Source organism: Anarhichas minor, unplaced genomic scaffold (genome assembly GCF_050575085.1).
Source record: "Anarhichas minor isolate MPS153535 unplaced genomic scaffold, ASM5057508v1 ptg000063l, whole genome shotgun sequence".
NCBI classification, from domain to species: domain Eukaryota; kingdom Metazoa; phylum Chordata; class Actinopteri; order Perciformes; family Anarhichadidae; genus Anarhichas; species Anarhichas minor.
The window spans coordinates 301,197-319,950 of NW_027466509.1; the positions used below are offsets into that span (position 1 = coordinate 301,197).

General features: G+C 42.4%; 1 protein-coding gene across 2 annotated transcripts in view; it reads left to right on the forward strand.

Annotated features, from left to right (window-relative positions):
- Window positions 1–8,681: 8,681 nt before the first annotated feature.
- The window catches only part of mamdc2a (MAM domain containing 2a), a 36,952-nt gene continuing 26,879 nt past the window's right edge, over window positions 8,682–18,754 (forward strand). For both annotated transcript variants that reach the window (XM_076078189.1, XM_076078190.1), the window contains exons 1-2: window positions 8,682–8,917; window positions 9,707–9,835. In XM_076078189.1, the coding sequence (XP_075934304.1) occupies window positions 8,890–8,917; window positions 9,707–9,835 (157 nt within the window). In that variant the 5' untranslated portion in view covers window positions 8,682–8,889. The remainder of the gene's footprint in view (window positions 8,918–9,706; window positions 9,836–18,754) is intronic.

Sequence of the window (18,754 nt, forward strand, 5' to 3'; positions counted from 1 at the left end):
GCAATAAATGAACTACACTACAGACGCATGTGTGCGAGGACACACAGCGAGGCTGTGAAGGTGGACGAGTCGGCATGATGAAGGTTTGAAGTCTCATTTAGCCACTTGTTGCCTCTTTTATGTGAAAAAATCTTAAAAAATCACGAGTGAGTTATTTACTGATATATTTTGTATCGTAGATCCAAACGTTAAAACCTGTTGTTAAGACCACGGACCTCATTACATTTAACATTCAAATAAACCATCGACTTCGAGACGAGAGAACCAGAAGCTTAAAATGCGAACTATAAGGGTTTAGGACTCATTCCTGCAGCTGTGCTTTGATGGTGCATCCTTTCCAAAAACAAGTGTTATGATATTCAAATTGGGGCAGTTGCCTGCTTTATCTGGTTGGCAATCCATTCTCACATAACATGCAGATTGTCACATCTCTTTTGGACCTGAGAAATGGACCTCACCAGCAGTCTTTGGAGCAGTATTTTACAATTGTGATTACTCAAGTGTCTGTGTTCAGTTACATTAAGTGTTGACAGTAATGTGTCTGCCCCTTGCCTTTGGTCCCAACAATGAGAAGATGTACGGATCACTAACCACAGCGGCCAGGAGGGGGCACTACGTGGCTGTTATAGCTCTAAACCATATAAGGTTCCTTTTGCTGTAAGAGGATCTTGCAGAATGAAGCTCATAAACATTATCCAATGCATCATTTGTCCCACGTAATGCAATCTTCTTGTAATTTTCCTCCTGCAGTTTATTTTGAATCCTCTGATCAGATATAAAAAAAAAAAAAAAAAAAAATTCACTGAAGATAAGATTATTTTTATTAAACAGCTTGACAGTGTCTCCTGCCTCCTTGCCTCCTCCCCCACCTGAAACTCAGTTAAGGCTGCAACTTCACTTTCAAACAATCTTACACAAGAGATGGAGCGCATCTGTGGAAAAAGTGTGTTATCCTGGTGTTGGGAGCCACGATGGGGGAGTTTACTGTTAACTGTCCACAAACAGTCATTGATTCAACCGGCTTCTTTCCAATGTTGTAAGCAATGAGCAGCAGCAAAAGAACAAACTAAAAAACATTTCGATGCTTAAGTAAAAACAGGAAACACCTCTGTCTCGCTCTTCCCTTGTATGGATCGTGTAGTCCGTCCTGTCCCCAGGACTCCAAGGTGGACCCAAGGTCTTATGGCTCTGGTCCGGTTTGGCGGCAGCTGGAAGTTGCTTGATGTCTTCCCAGATTTATCATCCTGTTCCAAATTGTAATTTCACTAGATTCATTTGTACCGTTTCTTCCGGTAAAAGTTATTTTTGGGAAGTTTACCCTAATCGGAACCCAGATTCTGTAGCTCAGGAGTCAAATGTGATTTTTTATTTTTTTTGCTATATATATATATATATATATATATAGAAATGACGCTTTTGAACATTAAAATCTGCTGAGCGAAAGTTAAATTCGGGGAATATGATTTGCGCTCCCTTCCAACTGACTCTGGGGGAACTCTTCCTCCCACTGGAACCACAGCTGGGTTTTGTTTGGGTCCACGTTTCAGTCAAGTGGTCAAATACAAAAGGCTTAAGTTAGCATTAGCATTTGATCAGTATAACAAAGCAGACCTACAGATGAGTTGTTTTAGTCAAGTGGAAATCATGCGACCGTCATGTTTAAGTTATAGTACAGAATTTAAAGAGTTCTGCCAAAGCCGTGACGAAGCTACAGGCAAAGATACCAGAGTCATATCACAGACTTCCCAATACGTTGCCTGTTTTTATAGAAATTATAAATGCTTTATCATTTTTGAATGCGTGGCAGAGTCAGAGATTTGTTTTGAGTTTCTTCAGGCAGCAATTAGTTTCCATACATGTCAGTATGAAAATGATCCGGCAGTGACCCGAGTTTTCCTTTTAAAGTCTGCAACACCTTTAGTTACATGCATAGTATTATAAGATCCGTTTGTCTTCACAGGAAACAACTTGTGACCACAAAACAAGGTGCTGCTGAAGTCCGGATCTTAGGTGACAAATGGACTTCTTATCCTTTCACTGATCAGGACTTATAACAGCCATGTGAACTGACGCTTTCCAGGAGCAGAGGCCTCATTAGTGAGACAGTGTCACAGTATATAGTTGTGTCTGGATGTTTGACCAGCATGCATGCATTGTTGCCAATATCCTACCAAGAACCTTTTGATTTTAACCGATTATCTCTGGCCTAAGCATCCAGAGATCATATTGCAGATGAGTCATACCAGTCTTATTTCAGAGCATAACAATTTTACATGGCAAAGAGCTTTTGCATCGCATAAGGGACTTTCGTTGTGCGACAAGAAACCTTGTTACATTTAAAATTTGATATTTGATAGAGCAGTTTGTAAATGCGTATTTAAACCTTCACTGTCAGAGGCATCACAGCACTGTGATGAAACAATGACTCTTAAATCTGCCATTTGATTTCCCCCCAAATGAGGCCAATACATTTATCACTTGGCTGAAGAAATATGCCGTCCTGGAAGAGTAAACAGGCAGGAGCATCTTTACCACTCAAACACAGCCTGTAGCTCCTGGCTCCCCATGCTAACAGAGCAAACAATGCAAAAGTGCTGATAGAGCAACACTTTCCACCCGAGTGTGGGAGCTGCTACAACATCTGCACTCTTTCAATATAGACAAAGCTGAAATTGTGAATATAGTCCTCACAATTTGTTCAAATCACCCATTAGCTACAACAAGAGAAGACCAAACTGAAGATTAGAGAAGCACAACTTTATTTCTCTTTCAAGAGGGATCCAGTCGGGCTAAATCTAAAGATCTGGGGAGACAGAAGCAGGAAGGTCAAAATTGGCTCAACTTAAATTCTCAAGCAAAAAGAGTAGAAGTATTACTACCTTTAAAGATGCTCATTGGTCGCCTTTGGATCAAGCTTTGACGAGTCGTTGAGGGCTGTTCTCGGCAACAGGCATCGGTGGAAACCGGATATGTCCGGGAACGTAGCTTGTTCGGAAGTACTGCCGTCTTCCATTGTTGTAGCGCGAGCGGGACCTGAAAGAGTAAACTGGCTCCAGGTGTGACACGTCACTGAACACGGGCTTAGATCTTTCCTCCTCACCCCCGTCACTGGGAAACTCTGCATTTGCACCGCCTGTGGACCCGGAGTTGGCGTAGTAGAATCCAGCATCAACCGAGCCTACACCTGGGTTAGCAAACCCACTGTTGTCATACCAAGAACCAACACCAGCAGCGTCACTCCCAGCGGGCGCTTGCTTGACAGAGACATCTGTTGGGGCGTAGCACTCGCCATCAATTTGGTTTTAAAAGTGAAGTTAGCCGACATTAATGGTGACACAACTGTGCATTCTTTGGACAGCCAACATTACCTTTTGGTGCAGGCAGACAAGTTACACTGCTGATCAACAGGAATGAAATCCACAACATCCTGCAAACACAATCATGTTCAGTTCAGCCAACTGAGAGAAGACAACTCAAAAACCACTTCCGAGGAACCCTTTGATAACTTACCTCAAAGACAACTCGCAAAGCACAGCCATTGTGTTAGCACTAGATTCACTGCTATGCTCCTCAGTGGTCTGAGCCTCCTTAAGAAGGATCCTCCTGGCTGCTAATTGATTGCTGATTGGGAGCAGCTGCTGGTCAGGTGGGACAAGGCGTTCCCAACAATCAACCTCACAGTGAATGTCTTGAAGCGTTCACGACATGGACTGTAATATTAACCCCAACTTTGAAGAGCTGGTTCATCAACATTACAAAAAAAACATTTTGTCACTTCAGATAGTTTTGGTTTTATTGGTCCAGGTTTTGAGGTATCCGACTCAACCCCAATACAATGACATGCAGTGTGTGGTCTCAAAGAACAGGGTTTAAAAGATTCACCAGAAGCGTGTATTCTGTGAACAGTGTCCCCTTGTTGCTCCACACGTGATGAACAGACCTCACCATCATCATATCTCATAGGGCAGTGGTTTGCTAAATGACAAGTTAGAACAGAAGGAAATTAAAAACTTTAACCATTTTGCTTTTTTTTTTTACACTTCACTCACCCTTATCTTTGCTTTAGTCTGGTGACATACTGGTAGTTTGACCTCTTCTGGCCTATAAAACTCCAAATGAACGCTCTGAGTGGCACTGGAAGGTAGAAATCACTCTTGCTTCAAGAGCTCATCATAAACATATGTAACTTTGACAAGAGGTCATGAGTTTACTTTGCTTCATTCTAAAGGATCAGAGGCAGAAGAGGCATGAAAGCTTAGAATTACTGGGTCTTATGTCTTCATGTCTGATTCAGCTGCTGACTGTGGGGATTACCCTGAGTTACTGTCACACTGTTTCTGGATGGATGTGGATTTTGACTAGTTCTGTGCGTTGCATGATTGCAAAACATGAAGTAGTGTATCAAGGTGTCTGTGAGCTTGAAGAAGTTTCAGTCCATCTTTAGACTCTGCCATGCAGAAACAGTGGGAGCTTCCTCGCATAGCTCAGGATGCAGCTCCCGGTTTGTAAAAGACAACAATTCAGGATCTAACCCCATATGTCTGCCTGGCTCCCAACCACATACCTGTATTTTATTGCATTCCTCTTCAAGTATTATCCCAGCCAGGAGAATCATGCGGTTGTTAGCGTGTTAGCGTGTGTGCGTGCGTCCGCATGATTCTCCTGGCTGGGATAATACTTGAAGAGGAATGCAATAAAATACAGGTATGTGGTTGGGAGCCAGGCAGACATATGGGGTTAGATCCTGAATTGTTGTCTTTTACAAACCGGGAGCTGCATCCTGAGCTATGCGAGGAAGCTCCCACTGTTTCTGCATGGCAGAGTCTAAAGATGGACTGAAACTTCTTCAAGCTCACAGACACCTTGATACACTACTTCATGTTTTGCAATCATGCAACGCACAGAACTAGTCAAAATCCACATCCATCCAGAAACAGTGTGACAGTAACTCAGGGTAATCCCCACAGTCAGCAGCTGAATCAGACATGAAGACATAAGACCCAGTAATTCTAAGCTTTCATGCCTCTTCTGCCTCTGATCCTTTAGAATGAAGCAAAGTAAACTCATGACCTCTTGTCAAAGTTACATATGTTTATGATGAGCTCTTGAAGCAAGAGTGATTTCTACCTTCCAGTGCCACTCAGAGCGTTCATTTGGAGTTTTATAGGCCAGAAGAGGTCAAACTACCAGTATGTCACCAGACTAAAGCAAAGATAAGGGTGAGTGAAGTGTAAAAAAAAAAAGCAAAATGGTTAAAGTTTTTAATTTCCTTCTGTTCTAACTTGTCATTTAGCAAACCACTGCCCTATGAGATATGATGATGGTGAGGTCTGTTCATCACGTGTGGAGCAACAAGGGGACACTGTTCACAGAATACACGCTTCTGGTGAATCTTTTAAACCCTGTTCTTTGAGACCACACACTGCATGTCATTGTATTGGGGTTGAGTCGGATACCTCAAAACCTGGACCAATAAAACCAAAACTATCTGAAGTGACAAAATGTTTTTTTTGTAATGTTGATGAACCAGCTCTTCAAAGTTGGGGTTAATATTACAGTCCATGTCGTGAACGCTTCAAGACATTCACTGTGAGGTTGATTGTTGGGAACGCCTTGTCCCACCTGACCAGCAGCTGCTCCCAATCAGCAATCAATTAGCAGCCAGGAGGATCCTTCTTAAGGAGGCTCAGACCACTGAGGAGCATAGCAGTGAATCTAGTGCTAACACAATGGCTGTGCTTTGCGAGTTGTCTTTGAGGTAAGTTATCAAAGGGTTCCTCGGAAGTGGTTTTTGAGTTGTCTTCTCTCAGTTGGCTGAACTGAACATGATTGTGTTTGCAGGATGTTGTGGATTTCATTCCTGTTGATCAGCAGTGTAACTTGTCTGCCTGCACCAAAAGGTAATGTTGGCTGTCCAAAGAATGCACAGTTGTGTCACCATTAATGTTGGCTAACTTCACTTTTAAAACCAAATTGATGGCGAGTGCTACGCCCCAACAGATGTCTCTGTCAAGCAAGCGCCCGCTGGGAGTGACGCTGCTGGTGTTGGTTCTTGGTATGACAACAGTGGGTTTGCTAACCCAGGTGTAGGCTCGGTTGATGCTGGATTCTACTACGCCAACTCCGGGTCCACAGGCGGTGCAAATGCAGAGTTTCCCAGTGACGGGGGTGAGGAGGAAAGATCTAAGCCCGTGTTCAGTGACGTGTCACACCTGGAGCCAGTTTACTCTTTCAGGTCCCGCTCGCGCTACAACAATGGAAGACGGCAGTACTTCCGAACAAGCTACGTTCCCGGACATATCCGGTTTCCACCGATGCCTGTTGCCGAGAACAGCCCTCAACGACTCGTCAAAGCTTGATCCAAAGGCGACCAATGAGCATCTTTAAAGGTAGTAATACTTCTACTCTTTTTGCTTGAGAATTTAAGTTGAGCCAATTTTGACCTTCCTGCTTCTGTCTCCCCAGATCTTTAGATTTAGCCCGACTGGATCCCTCTTGAAAGAGAAATAAAGTTGTGCTTCTCTAATCTTCAGTTTGGTCTTTTTTGTAACCGTTGCAGCTTCTGGTGTGGTGTGGGTAGTAGCTAAACGTTTGCTCAAATCGGTGAGGGTGTGCCACTGACTATCTAAAAGCCGCCATGCTGCACTACCCTCATACGGCGTTTACAGCTCCGCGCACACACACACACAGTTGGCTGAACTCCTAACAAGACATTTAGAGCTTTATTTGTACATATCTCGTTGTGCACCAAAAGGTTTTTATTGACAAATGTGGGTAATTCAAAGTACTAGGAGAAAGAAATCTGAATTTTATGCCAACATTTTATTGTCTTTGCAGGTGTAAGTTGCATCAAAATTGTAACTATCCAGTAAATCTGCTGGTTACTTGTAGATTTATTTCTACAGACTATCGCTCAGTTCTTTAAATTAGGCTGCAGCACAAGGATGTTGGAAAAGGGTGAGGCTATTGCTACTTTCTGAATGCACTGACTTCAGTGTTTGCATTTTAGACATTCCCCAAGTTTAAAAAAAAAAAAAAAAAATTTTTTTTGCCAGAATCTGTATTTGAATTGCTAATGCAGAGTTTTGATTTATTTTTTTTCACTGCTAGATTTTAACTATTACAGACGACTCATCTGCTCCAAATGTTGTTGCCCCATTTGCATGTCTCTGTGTTTGGTCCCACAGCCCACCACGTAACATGCCTGTCAATAGCAGGCTGGGCCCCAGGAGGGCCTCTCAAAGGGTTTCTGTGAGAGGCCCTCCTTTGTGCGAGAGGCACAAAAGCTGGTGAACCGTTCAATTGCAAATCCACAATGCTCATGAGAATACACTGGGATTGGATTAAAGACTCTTCTATCACAAAGGCAACATTCATGACTTCTTTTTTTTTTTTTTGGTAGAAACTTTAATTGTCTGAGAAAATTAATTGTGCAAACTGAGTTAAGTACATTGCTGCATAATCTTAGACAAACTCTTTTACTAATAGTAAAAAAACATTAGGTGGAGATGCTTCTGAAACACACTGCGGTGAGATGAGCTCTGATACCTGCAGCTTGGTTGGTGTAGTCTCATGACTTGACTGAGTCTCTAGTCAATGTGAACCATGGGCTTAATCCCAATGTCCCCCCCACCCCAAGGCCTTAAACCCTGAGCCCTCAGGGACTTCACTGACATTAAATGGTGTAAACACAAATGGGACAGCACTTTGCCATAATGTACAATTGTGGGTATTTTATACTTTTTACACTGATTTGAATGTCTTCCAGGCTCTCCTCACAAAATAAGAGGTCATTGTCAAATCTATTTGTTTCTTGTCATTTGTTTGAATAAAGTTGTGTATAATCTCTGCTTTCATGTGTTTTTATGTTCTATCTTTAATCCTTATTGTTTCTGAGTAAATGTAATATTCCAGGCCGAAATCCCTCTTTGTATACCTTTTTACATCTGCTTCCACTGGTAACTGTTTGTCACGTTGCTATGAATTATGGGTAATTCCCTTGGGCAAAGTCTGCAGAAATGTGGATTTACAGAAAGTGTTCATAAAGGGCACTCAAGCACTCGATTAGACAGAGGGACTGCCCTAAACCCTCAGACTTTGCGGGAGCCCGCCTCAAACTGAGTAGATTGGGTCACGCTCTTTTTCCGAAACCTAACCAAGTGATTCTGTTGCCTAAACTTAACTTCCTGTGAAAACCGAATTTGATTTCGAAAAGACTATGTATGTAAGGTGTGAACCCCCCCCCCCCAACCCATAGCCTCCAGGTGGTTGCAGCTGCACCCAATGGATCCTTGAATCCGTTATCAGCTTTGTACATGTATCATCTCTGCTACCCTTCATTTATTTGTATTTATTTGACCTCTCTTACTCATGTTGTGATGTTCATTTCCTGTGAGCTTTTTCAAAATAAATAACTTTGTCTCCCTCTATGTAAAAAAAATAAAAAATAAATAAATACTTTCGTCAGTAAATGCGTATACAAATAAAGCTACAAGTAACTGGCTTGGACATGCAGATTTTTAGTAAGAGCCCAAACATATGTTCATGGGAGCTGTCTGAAGGGGCCCTGGGCCCCTGAACGAACCCATTGTGTGACGCGGGTCCGGCCCTGGCTCATCCGTGTGACAGCGCGGAGAGCAGCACAAGTAGGCGGAAAGGCGCCGAGACCTGGACCCGCCCCCCCGGGACACCATCGATCCATCCGGACTACCGCTCCATCTCTCCCGCTGACACAGTCACAACATGCGAGGCGACCCGTGAGAGTTCCTGACGAGCTTTTGGCGCTGCTGTCGTTCTGTTTTTGGGGAGGTGGGGGAGTCTAACGGGGACACGGTCAGTGAAGGAGGACTACAGAGGAACCGCTCCACACTCACCGAGCCGCGGATTAAGATGAGCGGTGTCCGCCTCGCTCTCCACGGTAAATCCTCCTCATCTCACCACCGGTGAGGTGAAGTGGTCACTTTATAGAGTTTGAGTTGTTTAGCTTCCACAACACGTCTTCTGTGAGACTAGTGGAAAGAAATCATCCGAAATATACTTTTAGGAGGTTATTTTACTACTTTGTCTATTTGCGTCTGTAGATTTCTCCTAAATTCACCAAAAGTTAACATTACTTAATTAATGTACCATTTGCATATTTGACGGTAATGAAGTGGTGAAGTTTCATGGTGATATTTATTAGTTAATTTCTTTACTCTATTCAACTGTAGAGTCTTCTAAATATCTGTAATTGAACTAAACATCTCTTTAAAGGACGTTTTCTCTAAATGTGTTTTTTATCCACTTCAGCAGCTCAAAACAAATTATTTTATGGCTGTTGATATTACTTTCTGATTTATGGAGTGATGCAAAGAGATATCCAAAAGTCCCTCTTTAAAACCCTCTGACTCTAATATGTCAACAAAATAAAACAAGAATTTAGAACCTGACTCCATCCAATGTTCAGTTTTCTGTTCTGGAAATGTTGCAAATGAGCATATATTTGATAAGAGAAGGCCTCATTTGCATATTTAATCACAGACTGGAAACTTGTGATTCATAAAATGATTGTCTTAATGTAACTAGTCAGCTGGGGAAGTTTCATGGTGATTTCTATAAGTTAGATATTTTAACCTTTTCACCTGTAGGTCCAATGAACGTGTATGAAAGCGGCGCTGAACTCATGGGTGCTCCTGCTTTCCCCCCCCCCCCCCCCCCCCCTTTACAGTGCTGCTGCTCTGCGAGTTCCTTGGGGCGCAGCAGCAGCAGCTGCTGCCCGGGTCCTGCAACTTTGAGCTGGGCACCTGTGGCTACACATCAGACCCAGAGTATGGCAGCTGGAGCATGAACGAAGAAGGTACCGTGTCATCACGAGCTTATTGACAGAAATAAACACGCTCGCAATGCTTCACGGCCACTCACACTGCTATTTACATATAGGCTGCCATGGTGAACAGTGGGAAAGTATAGGGCCTGTATAGGGACTCAGGTATTCTTTAACCATGTAGAAATGTGTAGAAAATTGAAAGGTAATGCAAGTCAGGTAATTATTAAGAGTTTTCAAAGGTAATATTACAATTCTAGTGAAGCAATTGCACTTTTTGTTCTTTGTGCTCTGACAATCTCCACCACAGAAAAAATCCTAGCTAATCCCAGTTAGCTCGCGCTACCGTGTCAGATTGAAGTAGCGCCTCAGTGTCTGCCGTCAGTTTGTGGCTTCATGTCACCAGCTTCCATTGAAAATGACTCGTAGCCTGTCGCTGTGTTGTTCGTAATGTGAGCGCAGCATAAGCTACATGATGGCTGCAGGTGTTGAATCCATAGACTGTATATAAGAAGTGGACGTAGTCATCGCGACGTCACCCATTGGTTTGTGAACTGATGTTTTGAAGCCTCAAGTTCTGCGATTTCGCCATCTTGGATTACGGCCATCGCCATGTTGTATTTTTTGCAACTGATAACCGGAAGTTAACATATTTGGAATGCAGAGGAGTGACGTAGAGACGCCGTATACGTCTCTGGTAGCAGAAGCGACCTGTCAATCACAGTAAGCCCGCCCTAAAGCATCCCCTGCTTTATGGTCTGTTTGACTCTAAATGGACCATAATGTACTAAATGAACATCATGCTGTATTGAAGAAGACTTGAAACTAGAGATTGAGACCATAAACTCATGTTTACAATGTTTACTGAGGTAATAAATCAAGAGAGAAGTAGAGTCATTTTCTCATTCTCTCTCCCAACTCGTCAATTACAGATGCTTGATTATTGGCCATACGCTTCAAATTATGATGCTCTAGGTACCTCTCTGACGGCGCGTCAGTTTCCGCATGCTGCACACAAAGTGTCTTTTCAAAATACACTTTCATGTTCAGAGGAAACGTACAGTTTTCGCTTTCTACATGCCAATTGTATTTTCAAAATAAACTTCTGTGTTCACAGGAAAGGTTTCATTCCCGCTTGTTACATGCATGTCTTTTCAAAATAAAAAAAATACAACTTTAGAAAAGATATTCTTCCTATGTAGATTTAGTTAGTTTTTAGTTTGACTTAAGCAACAAAACTACTCGGCTAGTTTCTGCTTTTCAAAATAAACTTCTGTGTTCACATGGAACGAACAGTTTCCACTCGCTTCATGCGAAGTGTCTTTTCAAAATAAACTTTGTGTCCACGGGACACTTACAATTTCTGCTGGTTACATGCAAAGTGACTTTTCAAAATAAACTTTTGTATTCACAGGACACTTACAGTTTCCGCTTGCTACATGCAAAGAGTCTTTTCAAAATAAACGTATGTGTTCACAGGAAACATTGAGTTTCTGCTCGCTTCATGCAAAGTGTCTTTTCAAAATAATCTTCCAACGTAGGTTTACTTAGATTTTTGGTTAGGTTTAGGCAGCAAAACTACTTGGTTAGGCTTAGGAAAAGATCGTGGTTTGGGTTAGAATAACTGCGTTTGTAACGTAACTGGCATTAGTAAAGTCCGGAAGTTACGTTACAAAACTACGGTAAAATAAGTCATCCTTGACTTGGTTTCACACAGGACATAAACAGCGGTCTCCTGGGTGAAAGTCTGTCTGTTTGACCCATCCATTGACCACAACCTCCCTAAGTGCACTTTCTTGCTCTTTGTAATACGTCAGCTGCACTGCCCGTCTAATATTGGCGTGGATGGGTTTATAGTTACTTGACAGTGTTGATACCAGACATTATGCAAGATATCACAGAAAAAAGCAAAGATTAGAATGAAATTTGAAAAATGGTAACATTTTGTGTAGCAGACTTTCCTTTAAACAATTACAATCCTCTAACTCCGTGCTCATGTGGCGACCACGGGTTGGAAACTCCTGGGCTAGATAACCAGCTAGAAGACCATGTGAGTGTATATGTGTGTGTTTGGGTCTCACTGCGATGGGTAATAAAACATGACGAGGGTTTTCCCTGTCATGAAACAGCTCTTAGAGGATTTCCGGTCTGTAGAGACGGTGCCAACACGTCACGTCTCCCACTGCTCTCGCTCTACTGGGCTCACCTGCTCTTCTCCTCATTTTGTTCTTTTCATCGCTCACTACAGAAGTAGTGCGCTGAAACTTGCAGTCAAATGGTGGCTGAGACCTTTATTTACCTCACGAGGTCTTAAAGATGCCCTCCAGATGTGTTTTCAGACATGATAAAGTTTAACGTTAAGATCATTTAAACCACATCTACCCCCCGTCCCTGAGAGAAAACTCCAACGTTAGACTGCTGGACCCAAGATGTCTCCTGCCTCATGGAGACATGTTTACTCTCATGGTACTGTACACTAGAGTACAGGATAGAGGCTCTCAACCTTTTGTAACTTGAGATCTGATAAAAAATGAAATGACTACAAAAAACGTGAAACATTTTTTCTGTTTTATAAATACATAATATCTGATTTGGCGTCTGTATGAGACGCACCGGGCTTTTGACTAACTCCATTGTAAACCCATCTGTGTCATTATTAATCCCTCAGAGGAACTGAATAAAGACAGAAAGTCTGTGGAGGTCGGGTGGGACGGGAGCTTAGAGATCGCGGTTCGTGTCCCGTTTAAAACCAATTCAAGGAATACTTATTTTACTGTGGTGTTGTTACGTAACATCCGTACTGAAATAAAGCCAGTTACTTAACAAGCTTACTCATTTTATCTAACAAATGTACTTATTTTAACCCAAACCTAACCGAGTAATTTAGTTGTTTAAGTCAAACTAAAAACGAAGTAAATCTACAAAGGAAGAATATCTTTTATAAAGTTGTATTTTATTTTATTTTAAAGAGACACTGCATGTAACGAGCAGAAACTGACACGCCGTCCTTGGAATGTTCGAAACTGACTCTAGAGGGGAAGCTAGAGCTTCATAGTTACAAGAGAAGCCATCGACCAAGCGTCGGTGTTTGACCGGTTGAATAGTGAGAATGTGTTGAAAATATCTTTGATATTCAGCTTGTTATGATTTCATAGATACCAAATACTTGATTGTGCTCTTTTTAGTTTCTGAGACACTGCCATTCCCTCATCTTAGCCTCCTATATTTAGTCTGGCACGTGGTACGACTACTTCTTATATTTCATTTCATTTAAAAACAAATGTGCCCAAAGATTAAATATAAAAACCCTTATTTAAGCCCAGAGAAGATTTTCACCAAAGGAAAGCAAATGAGTCCATTTGCAGTTTCAACGCTTCCTCCCATGTTTACCTGCTGTCTTCAGGATGAAGCCCGTTTTCACAGCACTAGCTCTTCAGTAACAACAGAAGCACGTCATCCTCACCGCTCTGCTGCTTTCATATTCTCTTTTCAGCACAACTCCTCTTCTCATTCAGTAATTATTTGCGTTTGCTTTTACTTTGCTGTTCTTTCGATCAATGGGCATAATGTGTACTTTACTTAGTAGGACTTTTAGTTTGAAAAGTGCAGGAAGTGTTAAGTTTCATTGACAGTATCTTAACACCGAGCCAAAGAACAGTAAAGTAGAGGAGATTGGCATTAATCAGTAAATCCCGCCCCCTCAGTGTTTGTGACACTTTGCCATTTCAGTACGAATACTTTGCTTTTTGCTTTTTGCAAAGCAAAGTATTCAAACCTTTTTCTTTTCAAATCACAGTTATATTTAATACTACAAGCGCAGCCTGTCATTAGTGAGTTGCAGTGCGGTGACACTGAGACTCTTTTAGATGGGTCAAACACACTGGAATGCCAAAACTAAATATTGCTTGGTAGCCCTGTTCCACAGTCGGAGCTGCCAGGCAGGAACCAGGGCTCTGCCCTAGAGTCAACGTTTTTAGGTTAAGAGACAAAAGTTGAAGCTATACAAATTGTTGCATATTGGACACAGACGTTGAAACCAGAGAGGTTACAAAGTTGGTGAATCAGGTGCTGGGAAAGAATTCAGTCCGTGTAGGCCATTTGAAATGTGCTCATTCACTCAGACGTTCACTTGGAACAGCACAGAACAGCACTGACGCCACAACAGTGCAGCTCACTCCATATTGGACACATTAGAGGAAAGTGTGTATGAGCCACCAATCAATACAGCTTTACGTTACTGCTCACTTCAAACTTATAGCTTCGAAAGAAGTAATAGCACTAGAATTCGTATGTAACCCACGTAATTGTGAGCCAGGACAGAGGACGTGGTATATAGAGCGACAAGGTCTGTGTTGGGAGGTAAGTTGGGGGTTAATGGGTGAATCATGCAAACATTGGAGTTTCACTCAGGAGACTGTGGGTCGTGTCCCCGAGTGAAACCAGATGTCAACGCTCACTTATTTGCTCTATATCTTCCATATTTAAAGTTCTTATGAGGAACTTTCATTTTGTGTTGATTCTGGCGGTCCCTGTGGACACAAGCGGAAGTGTTTCTCTTTAGAAAACCTCTCTTTACTGCAGCGGCTGTCTGTTCAGCTTAAAAATGCTGTTATTCTTGAAATATTCAATCATTTTCTCATTAATTTATTACTTTAACCCCATAGTGTTAAAAAAAAAACTAAAAAAAACTTTTACAGCATTTTGATTTCGTAAAATTAGTGATTTATTCCTGAAATATTGCAATTTTCTTCAATATTATATCAGCCTTCACTTTATTCTCGTGATATTAGGATTAGAACAGTACTGTCGTGATTATTTATAGAATTACAACTTTGTCTCGTACAAAAAAAAGTCAGATTATATAACGGTGTTTTTTTGTCATCAGTTTCTTTGAATTAGTGAAAAGAAGGTTATTTTTCAGATTATATGAGTTCTGAAACCTTCTCACGGATGTAAAGATGAGCTGATTCTAGACAGTTTTGCAGTGCCTCGCTGTGCTGTATTGTGATCTCCTGTCCTCCACATTTCGCGTGCCAAGCGAGACATTCCGATTTGCCCCCCCCCCCCCCCCCCCCCATTGTCTTGTTTTCCACCGGCTGCTTTCGCTGTGTGAGTCCAGCCACAGAGCCTCCTCTGTTTATGACAATCCGTCAGCACAGTTTATGTTCCCACTGTTGAGATAAGTGGCGGCGCTGTAAACCGTGTGTGCCGTCTCTCCTCCAGCCAGAGTCCTTTAGCTCTCAGCCCGTACGCCCCAAGTATTCCCTGTGACACCAGAGTTCTGCCCCGAACAGAAGCTGCAGCAGCAGCGTGGTGTGCACCAAACCGCCAAGACTGAGGTGGGACGAGCTCCCGGCCACCAGCCCCGGGAGCTCGGAGACGGTGGCTATTACAAGTAAAAGAAAACCCCACAGACTACACCCGCTGTGGCAATAAACAGGCTCATAAAGAGAAGACGGGACCACGGCGGTGTTGTTCTGTGTGGTTGCCGTGGCAACCCTTTGGGCCTGGAGCGGAGGAGGTCACACCGGAAAAAAAGAACCCACGGCTGAGTTCTGTGGTTCAAATCGGGATGGATGTCCTAGGTGGTTATGTCATCTAAACAGAGACATCAGAGACGGGATAAACAGAGAGACGGGGACGGATGGAGTGAGAGGGAGAGCTGCCAGGGACTCAGACCACCACCAGACCACCAGACCTCCTCATCTGGACTGCTTACAGCTTCTGCAGGACCCCTTCCTCTTCCCTCCTCATCTCATCTTCTCTTCTCTCCTTTCTCCTCCTCCTCTCTCCGCCCATTCTCTCCTCTTTTCTCTCCTCTTCTACTCCCATTCTCTTCTCACTCTCCCCTCCCTTCTCCTCTCATCTCCTCTGTCCTCCACCTCCTCTTCTCTCTTCTCCCGTCCTCCTTTGGTACTGGTTCGTCATACAAGTGCAGTGGCAAAATCAATTAGCCAACAATTGAATCTTATTTCATTTGTGTACTCCAGTTAACATTAAGTCTGCACACATTGTTGTCACAGTTATACATTGTTGACCGTTGCATAATAACGCAGTTGCAGTTTATATTGATTTTAAAGGTCGGTGGCAGCTCATAACATTAATTTAACTCTGACTTAAAGGGATAGTTTGAGTGTATTGAACGGGGTTCATGAATTACTTATCCAAAGTCAGTTTTTTAACCTACAGTAGATGGCGGTTGGCAGTTTGGGCAAAGTGACGTGCTGCTGCAGCACAGTTTATGTTCGACGCATGAAAAAAAAAAGTCTTAATTTTAAGTCTACGTCATATTTACAATATTTTCATCGCCTTACCTTGTCGTGAAACAGCCGTTTCTATCAGGGAACTGTGCTTCTATCCATCCATGCTCTCGCCAAAGCCACCAGATTTCATTTACCTTGCATAACACGGGTCGACCGCTGCCTCCGTCTAGTTAGTTTGTCTGTGTTATTGTGTGACTTTGGTGAATCCGAACTAATCGAAGTCACGCAATAACACAAACACACCATCTGATCGGGAACGAAGTAGACCAGCGACTCTTGTGTTCATGGAGTTTTGTGGCTTTTACAAGAGCTCCCAGTCACAAAGGGCTGTCTGACGGCAAGCGGCAACAATATTCTAAATATAGCGCACACTTAAACTGGTGTTGATTTCTTAAAGCACTTAGAATACGTTTCGCTGCGGCCCCCGTCCACAGCAGTACATTGCTTCGCTCCGGTCTGCTTCTCCAAACTGGGGGGCCTTCTGACTTCCATCTACTGTAGGTAATACTCTGACTCTGGATAAGTATCTCATACAACCCATACAACCCAACTTCAAAACACCCGAACTATCCCTTTAATGAGTACCGGGATGGATTACATAACTAGTGCAACTTTCAAAATGGCTTCAGAATTTTTAAAACACAGCTGCATGCTTTGTGGAATAGTTATCTGCGCATGTGATTTGCAGCTAGTTGACTTAAACATGTGAAACCAATGGTATGTCTCTTTAAGATGCATCAGTACATGTTGGACTGTGTCTGCCCTGTCCTGCTCTAAGATTCTTGTTGAACTTAATCTGACCAAATAAGGGATCTCAGATACAACTGCAAATCCCCCCTGCCCCCCCCCCCCCCCACACACACACACACACCCCCACCAGATTTAGAAGTGATGGCGCTTAAACCAGCTCTCCATAAACACTGTTTATATCCACTAAACTGCCTCTCTGCTCTCTTAGACCTGGGTGAATGGGTGAAAAAGACTGTGCTGTGACACAAAGGGAAGATGGATTTCAAGGTTCCAGTCATTACCAATCTGTTTCAGAACATACATCATTGTCTCTCTCTAGTTTATAATATGGCACCAAGTAATACACAACCTCAAAGCTGTGTGATCTATTATATACAGTATTTGACACTTAACCTTACCATTTTTTATCCTTGATGTGACAGCCCAGGCAAAAAACATTGTTTTTCATGCAAGATTTTGGGCTATTTTGCTTCCATAACATAACATTTTACATGTATAACTACTTTCTATACATCATTTCAACAGTGGGACACCTCTGTCTGTCAAAGCTGACTCTTTCTGATGAAGCTGATTTTGATATGCCATGAAGTACAGATGGCCATTATGTTCCTGATCACCTGAAAGTTGGAAAAAAGTGTCGAACATTTGCATTTCTTTAATTTTGATGACAAAAAAATACACAAATATGTATGTCTAAATATTCAAAAAAGTAGATTATGTACATTACAGAAAACCTATTAGGTCATAATCTATATTCAAGCCATGATGTGACCAAGTTCTAAGGTGGTGGATCCAAAAGTAAAACATCTAAATTCACTCCTTTTGCGGGATGTGACACTTCTCAAAACCAATATACAGTTGTGTGAAAAAGTGTTTGCCCCCTTCCTGATTTCTTATTTTTTTGCATGTTTGTCACACTTAAATGTTTCAGATCATCAAACAAATTTAAATATTAGACAAAGATAACACAAGTAAACACAAAATGCAGTTTTTAAATGAAGGTTTTTATTATTAAGGGGGAAAAAAAATCCAAACCTACATGGCCCTGTGTGAAAAAGTGATTGCCCCCTAAACCTAATAACTGGTTGGGCCACCCTTAGCAGCAACAACTGCAATCAAGCGTTTGCGATAACTGGCAATGAGTCTTTTACAGCGTTGTAGAGGAATTTTGGCCCACTCATCTTTGCAGAATTGTTGTAATTCAGCCACATTGGAGGGTTTTCGAGCATGAACCGCCTTTTTAAGGTCATGCCACAGCATCTCAATCGGATTCAGGTCGGGACTTTGACTAGGCCACTCCAAAGTCTTCATTTTGTTTTTCTTAAGCCATTCAGAGGTGGACTTGCTGGTGTGTTTTGGATCATTGTCCTGCTGCAGAACCCAAGTGCGCTTCAGCTTGAGGTCACGAATAGATGGCTGGACATTCTCCTTCAGGATTTTTTGGTAGACAGCAGAATTCATGGTTCCATTTACCACAGCAAGTCTTCCAGGTCCTGAAGCAGCAAAACAGCCCCAGACCATCACACTACCACCACCATATTTTACTGTTGGTATGATGTTCCTTTTCTGAAATGCCGTGTTACTTTTACGCCAGATGTAATGGGACATACACCTTCCAAAAAGTTCAACTTTTGTCTCGTCAGTCCACAGAGTATTTTCCCAAAAGTCTTGGGGATCATCAAGATGTTTTCTGGCAAAACTGAGACGAGCCTTTATGTTCTTTTTGCTCAGCAGTGGTTTTCGTCTTGGAACTCTGCCATGCAGGCCATTTTTGCCCAGTCTCTTTCTTATGGTGGAGTCATGAACACTGACCTTAATTGAGGCAAGTGAGGCCTGCAGTTCTTTGGATGTTGTTCTGGGGTCTTTTGTGACCTCTTGGATGAGTCGTCGCTGCGCTCTTGGGGTAATTTTGGTCGGCCGGCCACTCCTGGGAAGGTTC